Source organism: Molothrus aeneus, chromosome Z (assembly GCF_037042795.1).
Source record: "Molothrus aeneus isolate 106 chromosome Z, BPBGC_Maene_1.0, whole genome shotgun sequence".
Lineage (NCBI taxonomy): Eukaryota > Metazoa > Chordata > Aves > Passeriformes > Icteridae > Molothrus > Molothrus aeneus.
Window position 1 is genome coordinate 20,006,270 of NC_089680.1, and position 15,497 is coordinate 20,021,766.

Below are 15,497 nucleotides of genomic sequence, written 5' to 3' on the forward strand. Positions count from 1 at the left end.
CTCATAAGGGATTCCAATTTAAAAGATGCCTACTGGAAATACAACAAAACAGAGAGGAAACAGTCCAGGAGGTTCCTGGAGGATAATTTCCTGACACAGTAGGGATGAGAGAGACAACAAGGGTTGGTGCCCCACTGGACCTGCTGTTTGTGAACAGGTGGTGGTCAGAGGCCCTCTTGGCCCAGCCAGCATGGGTTTATGAAAGGCACATCCTCCACATCCTGTGGATGTTGTCTACATGGACTTTAGTAAAGCTTTTGACACCTTTTCTCATAACATTCTCTTGGAGAGACTGGCTTCTCATGGTGTGGATGAGTGCACTCTTTGCTGGGTATAAACTGACTGGATGGCTGGGGCTGCAACGCTGGTGAAAAGAGTTACACTGGATGGCAGCCCAGGGCTCAGCATTGAAGAAAGCTCTGCTGAATATCCTTACTGACAATCTGGACAAGGGGATTGAGTGCCGCCTCAGTCAGCTGGCAGATGACACCACGTTGGGCAGGAGGGCAGGAAGGCTCTGCTGAAGGTTCTTGAGGGATTAATGAGCCAAGGCTTAATGGTATAAGGTTCAACAAGACCAAGTCATGACAGCCCCATGCAGTGCTACAGGCAGGAGGCAGAGTGGCCAGAGACCTGACTGGTGGAAAAAAAACTGGAAGTGCCGGCTGACAGCAGCTGAACATGAGCCAGCAGTGTGCCCAGGTGGCCAGAAAAGTCAATGGCATCCTGGCCTTTATCAGCAATAGTGTGGCCAGCAGGACCAGGGAACAGATCACTGCCCTGTACTCCCACTGATGAGGCCACACCTGGAGTTCTATGTCCAGTTCTGGGTCCCTTAATTCAGGAAAGATATTGAGGTGCTGGAGTGTGTCCACAGAAGGGCAACAGAGCAAATGAAAGGGTCCAGAACACAAGTCCTGTGAGGAGTGGCTAAGGCAGCTGGTATCTGGACAGGAGAAAAGGAGGCTCAGAAGACATTATCACTGTCTACAACAGCCTGAAAGGAGATTCTAGTGCAGCGGGAGTCAGTCTCTTTTACCAGGCAACTGGCTATTGGATGAGAGGAAACAGCCTCAAGTTGTGCCAGGGGAGGTTTAGATTGGATATTAGGAAAAACCTCTTCCCTGAAAACCCAGTCTTGCATCGGAACAGGCTGCCCAGGAAGGTGGTGGAACCACCATACCTGGGGAAGCACTCAGAAAAACTTTTGGATGTGGCACTTGGGAACATGGTTTAATTGTGAACACAGTGGTGCTGGTCTGATGGTTGGATTCAATGGTCTTAGAAGTCTTTTCCAACATAAAAAATTTCTGTGATTCTGTGTAATGTATCAGCAATTAGTGGAAACTCTAAGTGCTCAGATGCAACTTATCTACTAGAAAATTTGCATGTGTCTGTTCACAAAGGGGAATGAATACAGACCTTAAAAAATCTAGGATTAAGAATGAAAAATGATGAAAAAGGAGAGAGAATAAGGAGCAGACTAATAATAATAATAATAATAATAATAATAATAATAATAATAATAATAATAATAATAATAATAATAATAATAATAATATATTTTTTTTAAGAATCAAATACCATGTTACTTGCTCTCTAAGATTCAGCAATTTATGTCTTTGAGGATGCTGATTCCACAGAAGGAAAGCAAGCTCTACTGACAAAACTAGAGAGGAGAATGAAAAAATCAATAGCTGTCATTAATCAGAAGAGGAGCATTTAGAGCTCCTACATAAATAACAAAGAAACCATCAGAATCATATCTCTACAAATTGCTTCAAAGATCTTTTAAGTGATCTAGGAACAAAAAGTCATCTCCCAAATCATATTGTGGGATGAAAAGCAATACATGCAGAGCAAATTTCCGTTCTTAATCATGTATATAGGAATATCTGTCAGGATGCATGTTTCACCATTTGTCCTCCTTTCCACTCTAATGACTATTTTTCACCCAGCAAAATAGCACAGATAGAGGACAAAAAATTAATACAACCGACTAACAAATAAAAGATTCATGGCCAAAAATTGGACATAATCTTATAAAGGGAAAACCTAGTCCTCTGCAAAAGGCTAAGTTCACCTTCCCACAGTATTAGAGTCCAGTAGTTCCTTCTTCTGATTGCAGGACTTCACCTCAATTTCACATTGGAGGTGGAGGGAGGAAGAATAAAACTCTTCAAAATCACTTTCTATTATCATTTAATAAAGGGCAGAAATTTCCACATAAATCTCTTCCTCCTTCTCCCCCATCAATTTCTATTTAAGGTAAAGAAAATCCACATCTGCCAGAGAAGGCAGAAAGCACAAATTGTAAGCTAAAAGCCTTGCCATGAGGAGTGCCAGTGGTGTGATATGCGCCTTGACATTTCAAACCTCTGCTTCAAAACCTTTCCACATAGACCAGTGCAAAAAATAACAACAGCAGCAAATCTGTGTTTTCTGCTATGTATAAACAGATGGCAAAATTAATCTCTGGCTAAGTAGGTGCACACTGGTTTAGGTACCTTATTTACCAAATGCTCCACTAATGTCCTATCCATAGGCACTGGGAAGGGATTTTTTTTCTCTCCTCTGGACTAACAGTAAAAAGACAGCATTTCTGTTGGGACTCTGTAAATTTTGGTCCTTTCCTTTAGAAATGAGAGTAATATCTGTGCTTTTCCCAGCAGACTTCTAAATAATCTTCTAGGGTCACCATAGTAAACAGTTTCTGAAACCTTGGGCTAAAAAGTGTAAAAGTTACCATCTGAGATGTATCACAAATCAAACAATAAAAGCTAGAAGTTAAGCAATGACACTGGTCACAGAGAGATTCAAGTGGCTAAATCCATACGCAATTCTATTACCAAAGCTTTTAAATGTGGCAACTATAATTCACTTCTAAGATTCTTCACAAGGTATGGTTTTAGAGCCATGTAATACCAATATAAAACAGATGCATGTTATGCATCTCACAGATATATTTCTCTAATGCATCTTATCAAGTCAATCCTTACCAAGTCAAATTTCTACATAGTACTTACTGAGAAGTGGAGATTCCTTAACTCTAAGTGCTAACACGATGCTTCTTCATGCTTACAGCACACAAGTACACACTGTATTGGATTTCAACAAGTTGTCTTTCCTTGAGATAAAAACCTGGGTTGCACAGACTGATCCATTCTTTTCAGCCCATTCTGTGTCTTCAAAGATGGCTATTTCTGGTGCAGCTGTGGTCCTGTGCAGAGGAGTGTAATGCCTGCTCTTCTAAGAGCTGAGGAGCCTCTTCCCAGAAGTGTTAGGAGACATGGATACCATCACCCCTCTCCAAGCAGATTTCACTGTGAGATGTAGTGTTATGCCTCTTTATTGTAGCGCCCATTAGCCAGGTAACTGAAAGTTAAAGTGAATTCTTTTGCTTTAGTGCAGTTTCCTGCACTAAAGAGGAAAGAGCCTAGTTACAGTGGCTTCAATAAAGGAAGATTGACAAGGATCAAATCATCTGGATTTAAATTGCAGCCCCAAGACTGTGGAATGACCACTTGTTCTTTTTGCCTTAGCCTCTTTAAAAAGTATAACAGAGAAAGCAGTAGACCTCTGTTCCACAAACAATCCTGAGTTAGTTCATCAGTGTTAGTGATGCATTCATATACCCAAGGACAAGACTGTGAAGGATTCGGCAAGCAATAGGCAAGTAACTGTCTTGCTAATAAAAATCAAACGTTCTGAAACATCAGACCGTGTAAGACCTCCTAAATTCCTTCTTCATCGATGGACTTAACATGCTGAAATACTCTACTTACGCAGTATTTTAGTGTCCATCCCAATTAATCACTAGAGCCCTTGCTCTGGTCCTACATTTAAGATTGAAGACATGAAAAGAACTACTCACCTACGTGAAGCAATGCAAACATTTACCTGACTCACTCTACAATACAGTCCTGGTCCTCATTCATTGCTGTAGGCAGCAGCCTACAAAGTGTGGTTGGGAAGAAGTCTAGGTGGCAAATATATGACCTTGTTTAGGGGTGGTATCAGAACTCCTGTAGCTGAAACCGTGATACAATAGCACCTTTCTTTAGGCCATACTGTACAGAAAGGGTACCTATTTAAACAGACAGCATCATCACTGAGTACATAAACATTGCTGATTTTGCAGTCAAGTGGTTTTGGAAAATCCCTGTCTTTACAATACTGTAAAACCTAATAGATAGACTTTTTTTCCCCCAGAGAACTAGTATAAAGCTATCACTGAAGGCAATACACAGCATATAACAAGACCAAGATGGAACACAATACATCTGTATATGGTTGGCAACAGCTTCCACTTACTGGAGTACAGACCCCACTGGCAACAGTATTGTCTGATTTCTACAGCATGTGAAGTGAAACCACACAAAAATAAATAATAAATAAAATATTACATATGTTCATGTTACAGAATATTACAAAAATTCTACACAACTCTTCATATTTGCACTGATTAACCCTAATTTAAAAAACAAGATACAGTGGTCACACAGCTTGAGAAACATTGAGGCCAACGTCAGCTCTCCTGCCGGATGAGATGGAGTGTGCGAGCAACAACATTCGTGTCACACGTGTTTAGCTGGGCAGAATGAGCAAAGGCCTCTGGCACCAGCATATTGGCAGTGAGAGGCTCTAAGTGATCAGCACTTCACACTGCAACAGCACTGACTGCTCATATAGTGATAGACCAATATAAATTCAACTAGCTACCACAGTTACTGGTAATAGGACAAAAAGCGGAAGTGTGGCAGCCCACTCGAAGTGTAGCAACAGTATTTAAAACCCATCCTAGGCAATATGGAACCTGGAAATTATTTACATTCCAATTAATTCCCTCAAAAATCCCTAAAAAGATAATTTTCAGTTTCCTTAAATGAAGACACTGCATACGGAGGAGATTTATTTAAATTAGACCTCACCTTCAAGGCTCTCTCTGAGGCTGACACATGGGAATAAAGGAACAAGATGATAAATTCCTCAAAAACACATCTTTGCAACCAAAAAAATGGGTGTCTTTAACTCAGCCAGACTTCAGGTGAATAATTCAAAACCAAAAGTTCTCACCCAAAAGCTTCTACAAATCAATTTCAGTCTCTAGGCAGGATCAAAATATTTGCAGGACCATATGACCACTAAATAAAAAATCAGCAAACAAGAGTAATTAAATGGGGAGCAATGAATTTCAACATTTCTTTAGGGTACACAAATAAACATAATTTGAAGCATATAGCTACTAAGTCAACCTCTGCTGTCCCACTTTAACAACCTGTTTACAATATACAGCAGACCACCAACTTGTTTTACAGAATTTAAGCTTCAACCACTGCTTATAACACCTTGAATGAGCAATACAGAAGGGCTGGAGAAAGAAGTGACTGTTGTCCCCATGCTACAACACTTGTGTTCTAACTGCCCTCGCTCATCCTCCCTGACACTACCATGTTCCATGGGCAGAAACAACTTTTCCATGCAAACTGTGTGTACTGGTTCAAGTAGAAAACCCTCACTCCTCCTCACAGCACCTGCACAAACGTGAGCCAGAAGCAAGCTGCCATCTGAGAGGAGCAGGAGATGCTTCTGCATGTTAAGCAGCATTCGGCATCTGCAGCCCCAGACAAGGCAGCACAGTAATCATGGCAGGCACAGGAGCCAACTCTTCATTTCAAGTTGTACTTATCTGCACCACACCACTTTCAGAGGCTTCTGTGCCTATTTTCTAAACAGCTGTTGTTCTCCAGAGCTGTAAAACAATCACTCTCTTGAAAACAAACAAAAATTATGGACCTTTTGAGATAGGTCAAACAAGCACCTTAGCCTCAAATGGGTAGAAATGGTGACAAACAGTGCATTTAAGAAGAAACCTTTTAACATAGTAATTATATGTGACAAGACAGAAGGCGTCCTTTCTTTCAGTAGCTGCCATTTGCTTATTTTTTAAGAAGATAATGAAAGTGGCATGATAAAACAAAATGCTTAAAAATTAAACCAAAGCCATTCTTTTTCACTCAGATGCATAGAATGGTAAAGAAAAAGAATTATTTCAATCATTTCCTTAGTAATACACGTAATATTTAAATAGATTTAATAGTGCTGCTCCAAACCAATGAATTATGAGTTTAAAACCTATTAAAATGTAATGTTTTTTTTCCTGAGCTGAGGGGAGAGAGATTTAAATTCACTGAATTTTAATATTTCAGCTTGAGCTGCAGGAGGTAGAGAAAGTCCAAATGAACTATTCCATCAGCATCATTCAAGCATGAACATTTTAATCAGTTTTACTTCCTTGGAGTTCTCCAACACAGTTTACGCTGTCATTCTGAAAGCACTTAACACAGAGGGTGTGAAAAACCACCAAGGCTTGTTATTGCCTTCACAATTGATGGCAAATAATTTTGCAGACTTCCTATCATTAAAATGTCACTGCTAAAAATTGAGGTTCAGCATTTCTTGTGCTAAACTGCATTTTCTTTGAACATCATCACATACCTGTTCTTAAGTTTTTGGCACATTTATCTCTCTCCATGTGATAAGCAGGCACACAAGCCTTCATTTCTGCCTTACTATCCAACTGCAGTTGAAAAAATACTATTTTAAACAGAAAAAATTCTTAAAAAGTTACAAGTTAATTGCCTGGCTTCTTCATTAAAATGTAACCACACTCACACAGCATGTTCCAATTATAAAGTATAATGGATTAAAGAAAACAAACCTCAACATTTTAAGAAAGTTAGATGACTCAATTTATTAATACAGGAAATGGAAACATCATTCCTAATTAGATCATATTACTGATTTAAGGCTACGATTTTCGTGCTGTTCCAACAGCGCAATCTTGCAGATTCTAATGTAAAACACGGCAGCATGACACATGACAAGATCAACTGGATATATCACACTGCTCATCCTGGAACACCCTGCCTGGGAAGTAGCTCTGGATGTACACTACAGACTGCCCTGAGCAAGAGTGCTGCAACACAGTGCCCATGGCAAACACCAGAGGTAGACCCTGGATGCCTGCAGATTTATAGTCTTCCTGCAAGCATGCTTATGATATATCCAGTTTTGGTTTAGTTTTTCTCGCTGCATCTCTCCAGAAGATGATAGATGATATTTAACTTGTTTGAGCCCATCAATAGTTTTAAACTGAACATGACCTGTGAAAGAAGTCATTATAACTCTGTTTCATTCCATTAAACATAACTAGTTTATTGTCAGGAGAACCGGCAGTCTCTCTGGGTCCCGGGCTCACTTCAGTATTTTGCATTTAAACTGCACGGATCAGTGATTTGGTTCATTTACCAATGAAGATAGAATAATATTGCAAAGTTAAAAGGTGCTTCATCAGATTCCATTAAATCAGAGCACATTCATACAAAAACACATACATGTGAAACACAAAGAGAGATATGATCTGTGCACCTTCAATTCTTTCCTTGTGCCACGCTGCATTCTGGCAGCATGCATTTTTAACTCATGGCCAGAGTTGCTCTATTCGAACCAAGAGAGTTTAGCATGAGTGAGGTCAACCAAACAGGATGCCCACAAGACAAAGAGAGACCTAAGCTACAATCTCATTTCAAAAACTCCAAATACTGCTTCTGTTTTTGTCTGATACACAGTTCTATGGGTTAAACAAACACTGGGAGTTTTTAATATACCATAGGGTTCAAAGTACACAAACCCTGCCGGAGTTACTAAACAGAAAAATAACATAAGACAACATAATCAGATACATAAAAACCCCATTATTTCCAATTATGTTCTTTGTTTTATTTTTATTGGTATTCACATTACAAAGTATGATAAGCCTTTTCTGGCCCCATGCTACATTTTCAGACTTTAAATCTAAGTGCAGACAGAACACTGTTGTGGGATTCTTGCAACATTATCTTAAGCTTATTAGATAACTTGCACTCCTGTTCATTCCATTTTTAAAAAATTAATCACTAAAAGACTGCATGAGATTACTTATCTATAAACCTAATGAGTACTCAATTTCAGTCTGTATTGCTCCTGTTTTTCTAAAATTAAAGAGGAACACACATTATTTCCTAAGTCAACATAGAACAGCTGAGTGAAAAAAGGCAGGTAAAAATCAGGCTTGTGAGGGAGGCAAGGGCTAGCTGACTTTAATGCACAAACCCAAATCCGAGAGTTTAGAGAAGTTTGAGACAACAGAATTTCAGTTGACATGAAAAGACAAATTCAGACAGGAAGAGAAAAGAAAATTTGCTTCTGTCTGGTGGGGGCAAAACCAACAGAATTACTGCCAGGCTCCCAGACAAGTGTTTCATCTGTTTATTTTTATTCTGTGTGGTTTAGTGGTTCATGAAAGCAGGACAAATTTAAGTAACTAGTGTGATGGCCAGTATTTGTAACATCACACACTTTACACTTGCTTCCTTTACTAGAAATCAAATTTCTTTTTGCAGTCTGTCTAATGCAAAGGTGAATTGGCAAAAACGTGCACAGGTAGACTGTGAAGTCACACATGCTACAAATGCACATGCAGCACACACATATAAAAGCTTTAACAAAGAAGCCAACCTTTAGCTACTTACTTAATGCAAAAATGTTAATAAAAGGCAATATTTTTGGTTAGGTAATGAAAACTAATTGGGAAATTATTCATTTCCCACTCTCCCCACTGGAGCATAATAGACATACAACAAATGTTATTCATGATTCTACACGATGCGCTCTGATTCACCCCCTTCTTTCTAACGGGCACTTCAGAGGAAATAAGGGTTACTCTTTTCCATTTATAATTTCTAATTGACTACCAGTGCTTTCTTGTGCTCAGAGGTATACAAAATAGAGCTAGAAATAGCCTATTAAAAACAAGCTACAATCAGACCGCTGCTCTAAACTACTGTCAGCAATGATCAGAAAGTCCTGATTTCCTTGTTAAAAGACAGAGGCATAATTGAAGCCATATCTTCACTTCAGATTGATTATTCGGCGACCCTTATCCACATCTTCATTCAGCAATTTGAATTTTAATGAAAGTAAATGGAATAATTAGCATTTCAAAGTGTGTTTGATACACTGAATAAAAAAGGAAAAATACTTTTATGTTTAATCTATACACAAAAGAAAAAGCATTTGGGAGGATGCAGAAGATACGAAGTACAGTTGTAGTGTCTTCATTAGAATAACTAAAACAACAGCTTGCTTCAGCTGCATAATTATACAAGAGAATAATGTGTTATTAAGCTGTGACTTCTCACCTTTATTTTATGTAGTGTGAACACCCAGATTTTTTGCTGTTATGTCTCTTCTCCAGTTACAAAATATAAACACTGTGGCTGCCCACACCTATAAAATCTCTGTACTGGGCTAATACCACTGTCAGCAAAGGTTTTACAAGAGGAGTTCCATGCACTGTATTTATAGATGACTAAGGGCAGGACACCTATAAGCACAGTGGGGATGAGTTTTTCTGCTGCCCATCTTGATTGTGTGCTTGGTATTTTGGTTTTGGTGGGTGTGTTTTGGTTGGTTGGTTTGGTGAGTGGGTGCTTTTTTTGGTTTTTCTAAAGTAACAGCTATTTTTTAATGTAAAAATAAAAAGTGTGGTTAATACTCAGAGTCTTGAACCAACACACAGAAAAAGATGTGGGCAGCAAGGATGGGGAAAAAAATCTATCATATCAAGGGTACCTGTTACCATGGCTGCAGAAGCAGACTGGCAGGTGGTATGCAAAGGAAACAATGTTACTTAAATAGAACAACAAAAAAAAATTACAGGAAAAAACAAATACTGAGCCTGCTTTGGGGAATAGATACAACACAGACATTAATTACCCCATTAGTCTTCTTGGCACAGTGCAAGCAAAAGTCTTCAGCTAGTAACCAGCTTTTATGAAGGTCAAGCTACTGAACTTCACTACTGCCCACAACTTTTGCCCACCTGATGGAAATGAGTTCATGCAAGAGAGAAGGAAAAAGAAAAGCTATTTACAAGCACTATCAGAGCTAAAATGGAAAGACCACATACCCCAATGATTGCGTTCAGTTCTGCCATGGTCACTTGTTTGGCACGCTCCACAGCCTGCACCACTTGTTGCTGGTGCTATAAATGAAGATCAGAAACAGAATAAAATTATTTGTTTTCTAAATTGCTGGTGCTATAAATGAAGATCAGAAACAGAATAAAATTATTTGTTTTCTAAATTATTTAGCATAGATTCTTACTTTTACTGTCCTTATTTGCTTTTCTAAGACATGCAGGATCTGAAGTAACTGTCTCTAATAGACAGTCACATTGTGTGTTGATAAGCAAAAATATATAGGTAAGGGAAGGATTTTTATCTTTATGCCATTACATGCTGGGAATTACACCCCTGCTTCCCAAAGAGCTCTTTCACAACCTGGCTAAATGGGAAACTGTCTTCCTTTTGTTCATCAGCACGGTGTGCTTTTGAATTTAAATACCATCTTCAAATGTAAGCCTCTTTCCTTACAGCCATGGAAACTTTATGAATAAAGCCCACCAAGTTTCCTGAAAAGAAAGGTGTATCTTTTCAAAAAGCACATGGCAACCACATCACTGAGGAATATACAGATTCTCCTCCTAAGTACATTTCAATGCAGCCCAACTATAAGAAAAAAATTTAAAATGGCATTCACAAATCTGTCAAACATGTGAAAGAGAACTAATTATTTCAATCCCCAACATGTAAATTTTAATAGCTTTAAAAAGTCCATCAAAAACACATGGTCTAATTAATAACACAGTTTACCAAGCTCCAGTGGTTTTATCAGTTTGAGTGATACTGTATTCCTGCACTAAATTCAAAATTGCTCTATGTTGAAAGCTGACTGGTATTTATTTGAAAACATCAACTACAAACAAAATAAGGTTCTCATCTTGCAACCAGATCCATGGCTGTTCAGACCACCACCAGTGGCAAATTAATCTTCACAGGCAGCCTCGCAGAATCAGCATGACACAGAACAAATAGGTGCAAGGAGGGGTCATGGAGAACTGCAAGTAGGTTGTGTGATCTGCACTGAGAGTGAGACATCGATGATTTACAGCCACAGGTTGAACAGAAAAAGGAGGGAGGTCCTGACAATCTGGAGAGGTGTGAAAACTGTAACAATGAAACACCAGCTTTGCATCAAAACCAACATCCAGATGTGTACAAAGTTTAAGGGAAAGGTTGAGAAGGTCCCTTTAAAGATTCAAGTTTGCCCTCCCATGGCTGTGTATATGGGCAGAACGGAGCCAAGGCACAGACCATCTTGTACAGCAACTCCTCCTATGCATCCTCAGAAGAAGCAAAAGGCAGCAAAAAATAAAACGAAGACCCAAATCCTCAAGACCACCTCCAACACAAGAGTTAGATGAAGATCATTGGGACTCCCCAGGGAGCACCCTAAGCCCCACTGCAGGAGGGGCTTAAAAGAGAGGGGCTGTAAAAAAGGGTGCTGCTACTTCAGGGGCTTGGCAGGCCCAGATTTCACAATTCTCAGTGCAACACACAAACAAAAATGGCATTTTCACTTACAAGCCCTCTTGCATCAAAGTTCTCAGGGCAAAGAAAAACAAACCTAAAAATCCACCCCTAACTGTATGTCCTGGTTTTGGCATGTACAGAGTTATTTTTACACAGCAGCCATGAGGTTTGGGTCTGTTTGGGCTGTCCTATACCACCATACCTCGTTGCTTCAGGGCAAAAATAGGGCTGGGCTTGCAGAAGAAATGGCTTTTGGTCCAGGAAAGCATGGTAGCTGGAGGGTCTGTCTTTCATTGGTTTTTCATTGTCCTAGGCTTGGTGAGCAATTTTACTTGTACATCAGCCTTTCTCTGTACATTTTTGTGATTAGCATGGTTGCTGTTACTGTCTGTTTTCTTATCTCATGGCTGTTTCCCGTAATTTGTTCTTATCTCAACCCACAATCTCTGACTTTTTTCTCCCATAGAGGAAGGTCATGGGGGAAGTGGCTGCATGTTTTTTTTCTTAGTGGGAACACTAAACTGGGGAGTGCCATTCCTAACCAATGACACTAAGAAATTCTGATCCCAACTAAGAAAAACAGATAAATGCAAGTAATGAAGGTCATAATTTACAAACACTCCTGGAAGGAAGAAAATGGTTTTAGAGTTTGTTTGTTTTTAAACAAATGAAGGAAATTACTGGAGACCACTTAAATACTGCTACTTTTTAGGTGTAAACAGAATCACAGAAATTTTGTTCAGTTTTGTAAAACTACACTGCCAGTATAAACCAAATCTGCCCAATCTGTCTTATAAGAATGTAAAGACTAAAAAGCAGGTTGAACATCAGCATACAATGTTCTTGGTATTCAAGAAAAAGAATTGAAAAATTAAAAATCCAGTGTACCCCTACCACAGATACCAGAAAAAAAGGAAATGATGATATTCAAGCACCAAGTTCCTGATAATGTGTTATCAGCTCCAGGTTATCACTTGTTACGGATAGGTACAGCTTACATCGATTATATAGCTGCAAGCCTGGTGACCCACAACTCTATATATCAACAGAGTGATTATAAAAATTACACCACTATTTTCTGGTAGAAGTAATTCACACCACAGAATTTTTCATTAATTCATTGAAAAAAAAAACCAAAAGAACAAGGCAGAGGTTTTAAAATGTTTACTTTTTTAAATAAAAATATTTACTGAGAAATTTACTGTCATCTCCTCTGTCCTACAACAGGCAATGCTTTTTGCACTAAGGTAAAGAAAGCTCTTGTGTATGCGAGTGTTCTATTCCAACATCAATTTACTTAAATCCTGCTCCCAGGAGAAGAAAAAATGTCTAAGGCATCTACAAAAGCTGGCCTAAACCTATCAAAATTATTGTAGAACTTCAATTTGCATCCAGGATTTAGAAAATAAGTCAACTCCACAAAAGTTAGAGTATATTCTGTTCCCTTCCAGCAAATACATAAAGAGTAGCTCTCAGAAGAATTTGGGAAAAATATTATTTCATTCTTAGGCCAGAAGAAGAAAAGGTGAAGGGATGGACTACCAAAACCCCACTTTCAGATTTCTGCCAGAGCAGTCACACAGTCCATCTTTCATTGATTCTAATAGGCTTGGGATCAAGACCTCACAGAGAGGAGAAAACCCAAGGGCCTAGTAACACTGAACCTAAATTAGGTACCGTAGAGACTATTAAAATTCTGCTATTGCTAGCTGCTTTAACATCGATTTCATCTTCAGTGGCTTTGTATGCAAAAGACTCAAAATAGATGGTCTGTAATTAGCCTTTCCATCACTTCCAGCTCATTGCAGCAACAGAGGAGGCACTTCCTCAGCTCCCAAAAGCACCCAGGGTTGAGTGACCCTGGCACTACTTCAAGTTACAGACAAAAACCACACACTTGAGTGAAAAAGGGTGCAGGAAAACCCATGCAGGGTTTTGAAGAGCTGTCTGCTCACAGTCTTTCTGAAACTGGGGTGGGCTGGGAGCTCTATGTTACCAGCCATGGCTCCAGAAACAGGCGGGGATCTCTACACCTAAAGAAGGAACCCAGCTGGGTCCAGGGACTCACTGCAACTCAAAACCAAGGTTTTGGGAGGGGGCAGGGAGCTCAGGGGCCCACTGAGCAGGATGGCAGCTGGCTGGCCCAGCCTGAATTGGTACCCAAGGATGGATAGTCCCAATACCTACTACATGTGCCTGAAGACCCTCCTGAGCCAGCACACCAGCAACAAGCAGCATTATGTTAAAACCAAGCCATACAGATCCGCCTGTTCATCAAGTTATCATGTAGTGATTTACAGCCAAGTAAAAACAGCAACAACAAAAAAGGGTTACTTTTTCCCCAACCAAATATAGATACAGGGTTGCAACTTTCACACACATTTAATGCTAGACTTCCTCTGTGCACACACACAAATGACAGATCTGGGGTTTTTTCAGTTGTGGGAAAACAGTACTTTGCACTGCATTTAACATGCCAGAGCAATGAGCTCGATACCCTGCCCCACCTGTCATGCAGACTAGTACTGTTTCTCCTTTCTCACTTTTTCTCATTTCTTCTCCCCTTTTTGCATTCTACAGTGAGCAGTGTGCCTGTACTTGCCTCATTTTGGAAAATCACTTCTTTTAAGTCTCACAGTGTGTAGCAACAACTACAGAGACCACAAGAAGAACCTAGGCTTTTTCACCATCACACTGTCTCACCACACACTTGTCACCTAGCCCTGGCTTATGCACGGGCACTGCAACATGGTGGAAAATTCCCAGGCTTTTCATAACATGTCAGAGCTCTCCAAAACTCCTAGTGACAGGGGGAGCTGTGCTGACAGCAAGTGAGCAGCCAAAATTTCCCCAGGCACGGACACAATTACACTGGTGTTAAAAACCCCTAATTACAGCCTGTCTTCAGGGTTGCCACCAACATCCAAAGCAAAACTCACTGAAAAATGTGCATTGAAGAAGCAAGCAGCCTCTGCTATTCCTTACTTGTATTATTTTGTTGTTTATGATACGTTTAGAGGCAGTACAGGTCTTGCTTAAGAACTGCAGCACTGCCCTTCTTGGAAACCCTATCTAGAGACAGCATAATGAGACAAGGCCATGCCAAAAATGCTAGTGAGAACTGGAAAGGAAATACACATTTACCATGGAGTACAGCACACACTGTAAAAGCTACAAGGGACAAGTTGGGTCACTGCATCCAGGCACCATAACTCAGACAAGATATAATAACTACTTCAGAAAAATGTGAGAGCATTATTAGCAATATATGCATAAATTGCTAATGAGATGCATTCCTTGGCAGAAGAATTACAGATCTCTGAGAGTTTCCTTGCATTTACTGTTTAGCTCTAGTCTGGTGCAAGTCTGAGATGGAGGCAAATAATTCTGTCTTCTCAACCTCACATCTCAGACCAAAAGCTATTTCCTCTTGATCAGTATCTAAGAACTGCTACTCTGCTTCTACATAATGGATCTCATACTCCTCATTCAAATTTACTGGACTTTAGAAACACCTCTAAGGGAAGTATGGACAAAGAAGAGCAAGCATATTATGGTCCACACCAACCTCTTAAAAGAAAAACCATCAACTGATATCAAAAAGTTCAAAAAGAGAAGACTCCAAGCAGAATTTCCTCTTGATGTTTACATGTTTGCATGCCAGTGCTTTGCATTTTATTACACTAGAAGGTATATCTGACGACCTTAGTGTGCACAGGGAACTGAAGATGCCTCTTAAAAAACAATCCATCTAACTAGTTATTAGCTAGCTCACTGGCAGTTGGAAAGTAAAGTGAACCTCCCAAAAAAGTTTATTACAGCCTCCTTCAGCCTTCCAAAATGTTTACATTGAGGCATGTAAATTGACTTGCTTCTCAAGCAGCTTTTGCAAGTAGTGCTGAGCTCCAAGTTGCCACAACTACAGCATTTGCTGTACATCAGCCAGCTTGCATGTGTTTCATGAATATAAACACAGACAGTATTTACTCAAAAGAAGGTGACTGTGATATGTATCTCCAG

General features: G+C 39.6%; 1 protein-coding gene across 3 annotated transcripts in view; it reads right to left on the reverse strand.

Moving 5' to 3' along the window:
* Positions 1-15,497, reverse strand: part of LOC136568635 (transducin-like enhancer protein 4) — a 97,818-nt gene that overhangs the window by 48,643 nt on the left and 33,678 nt on the right. For all 3 annotated transcript variants that reach the window (XM_066568729.1, XM_066568728.1, XM_066568727.1), the window contains exon 6: positions 10,013-10,087. In XM_066568729.1, coding sequence (XP_066424826.1) covers positions 10,013-10,087 — 75 coding nt within the window. The remainder of the gene's footprint in view (positions 1-10,012; positions 10,088-15,497) is intronic.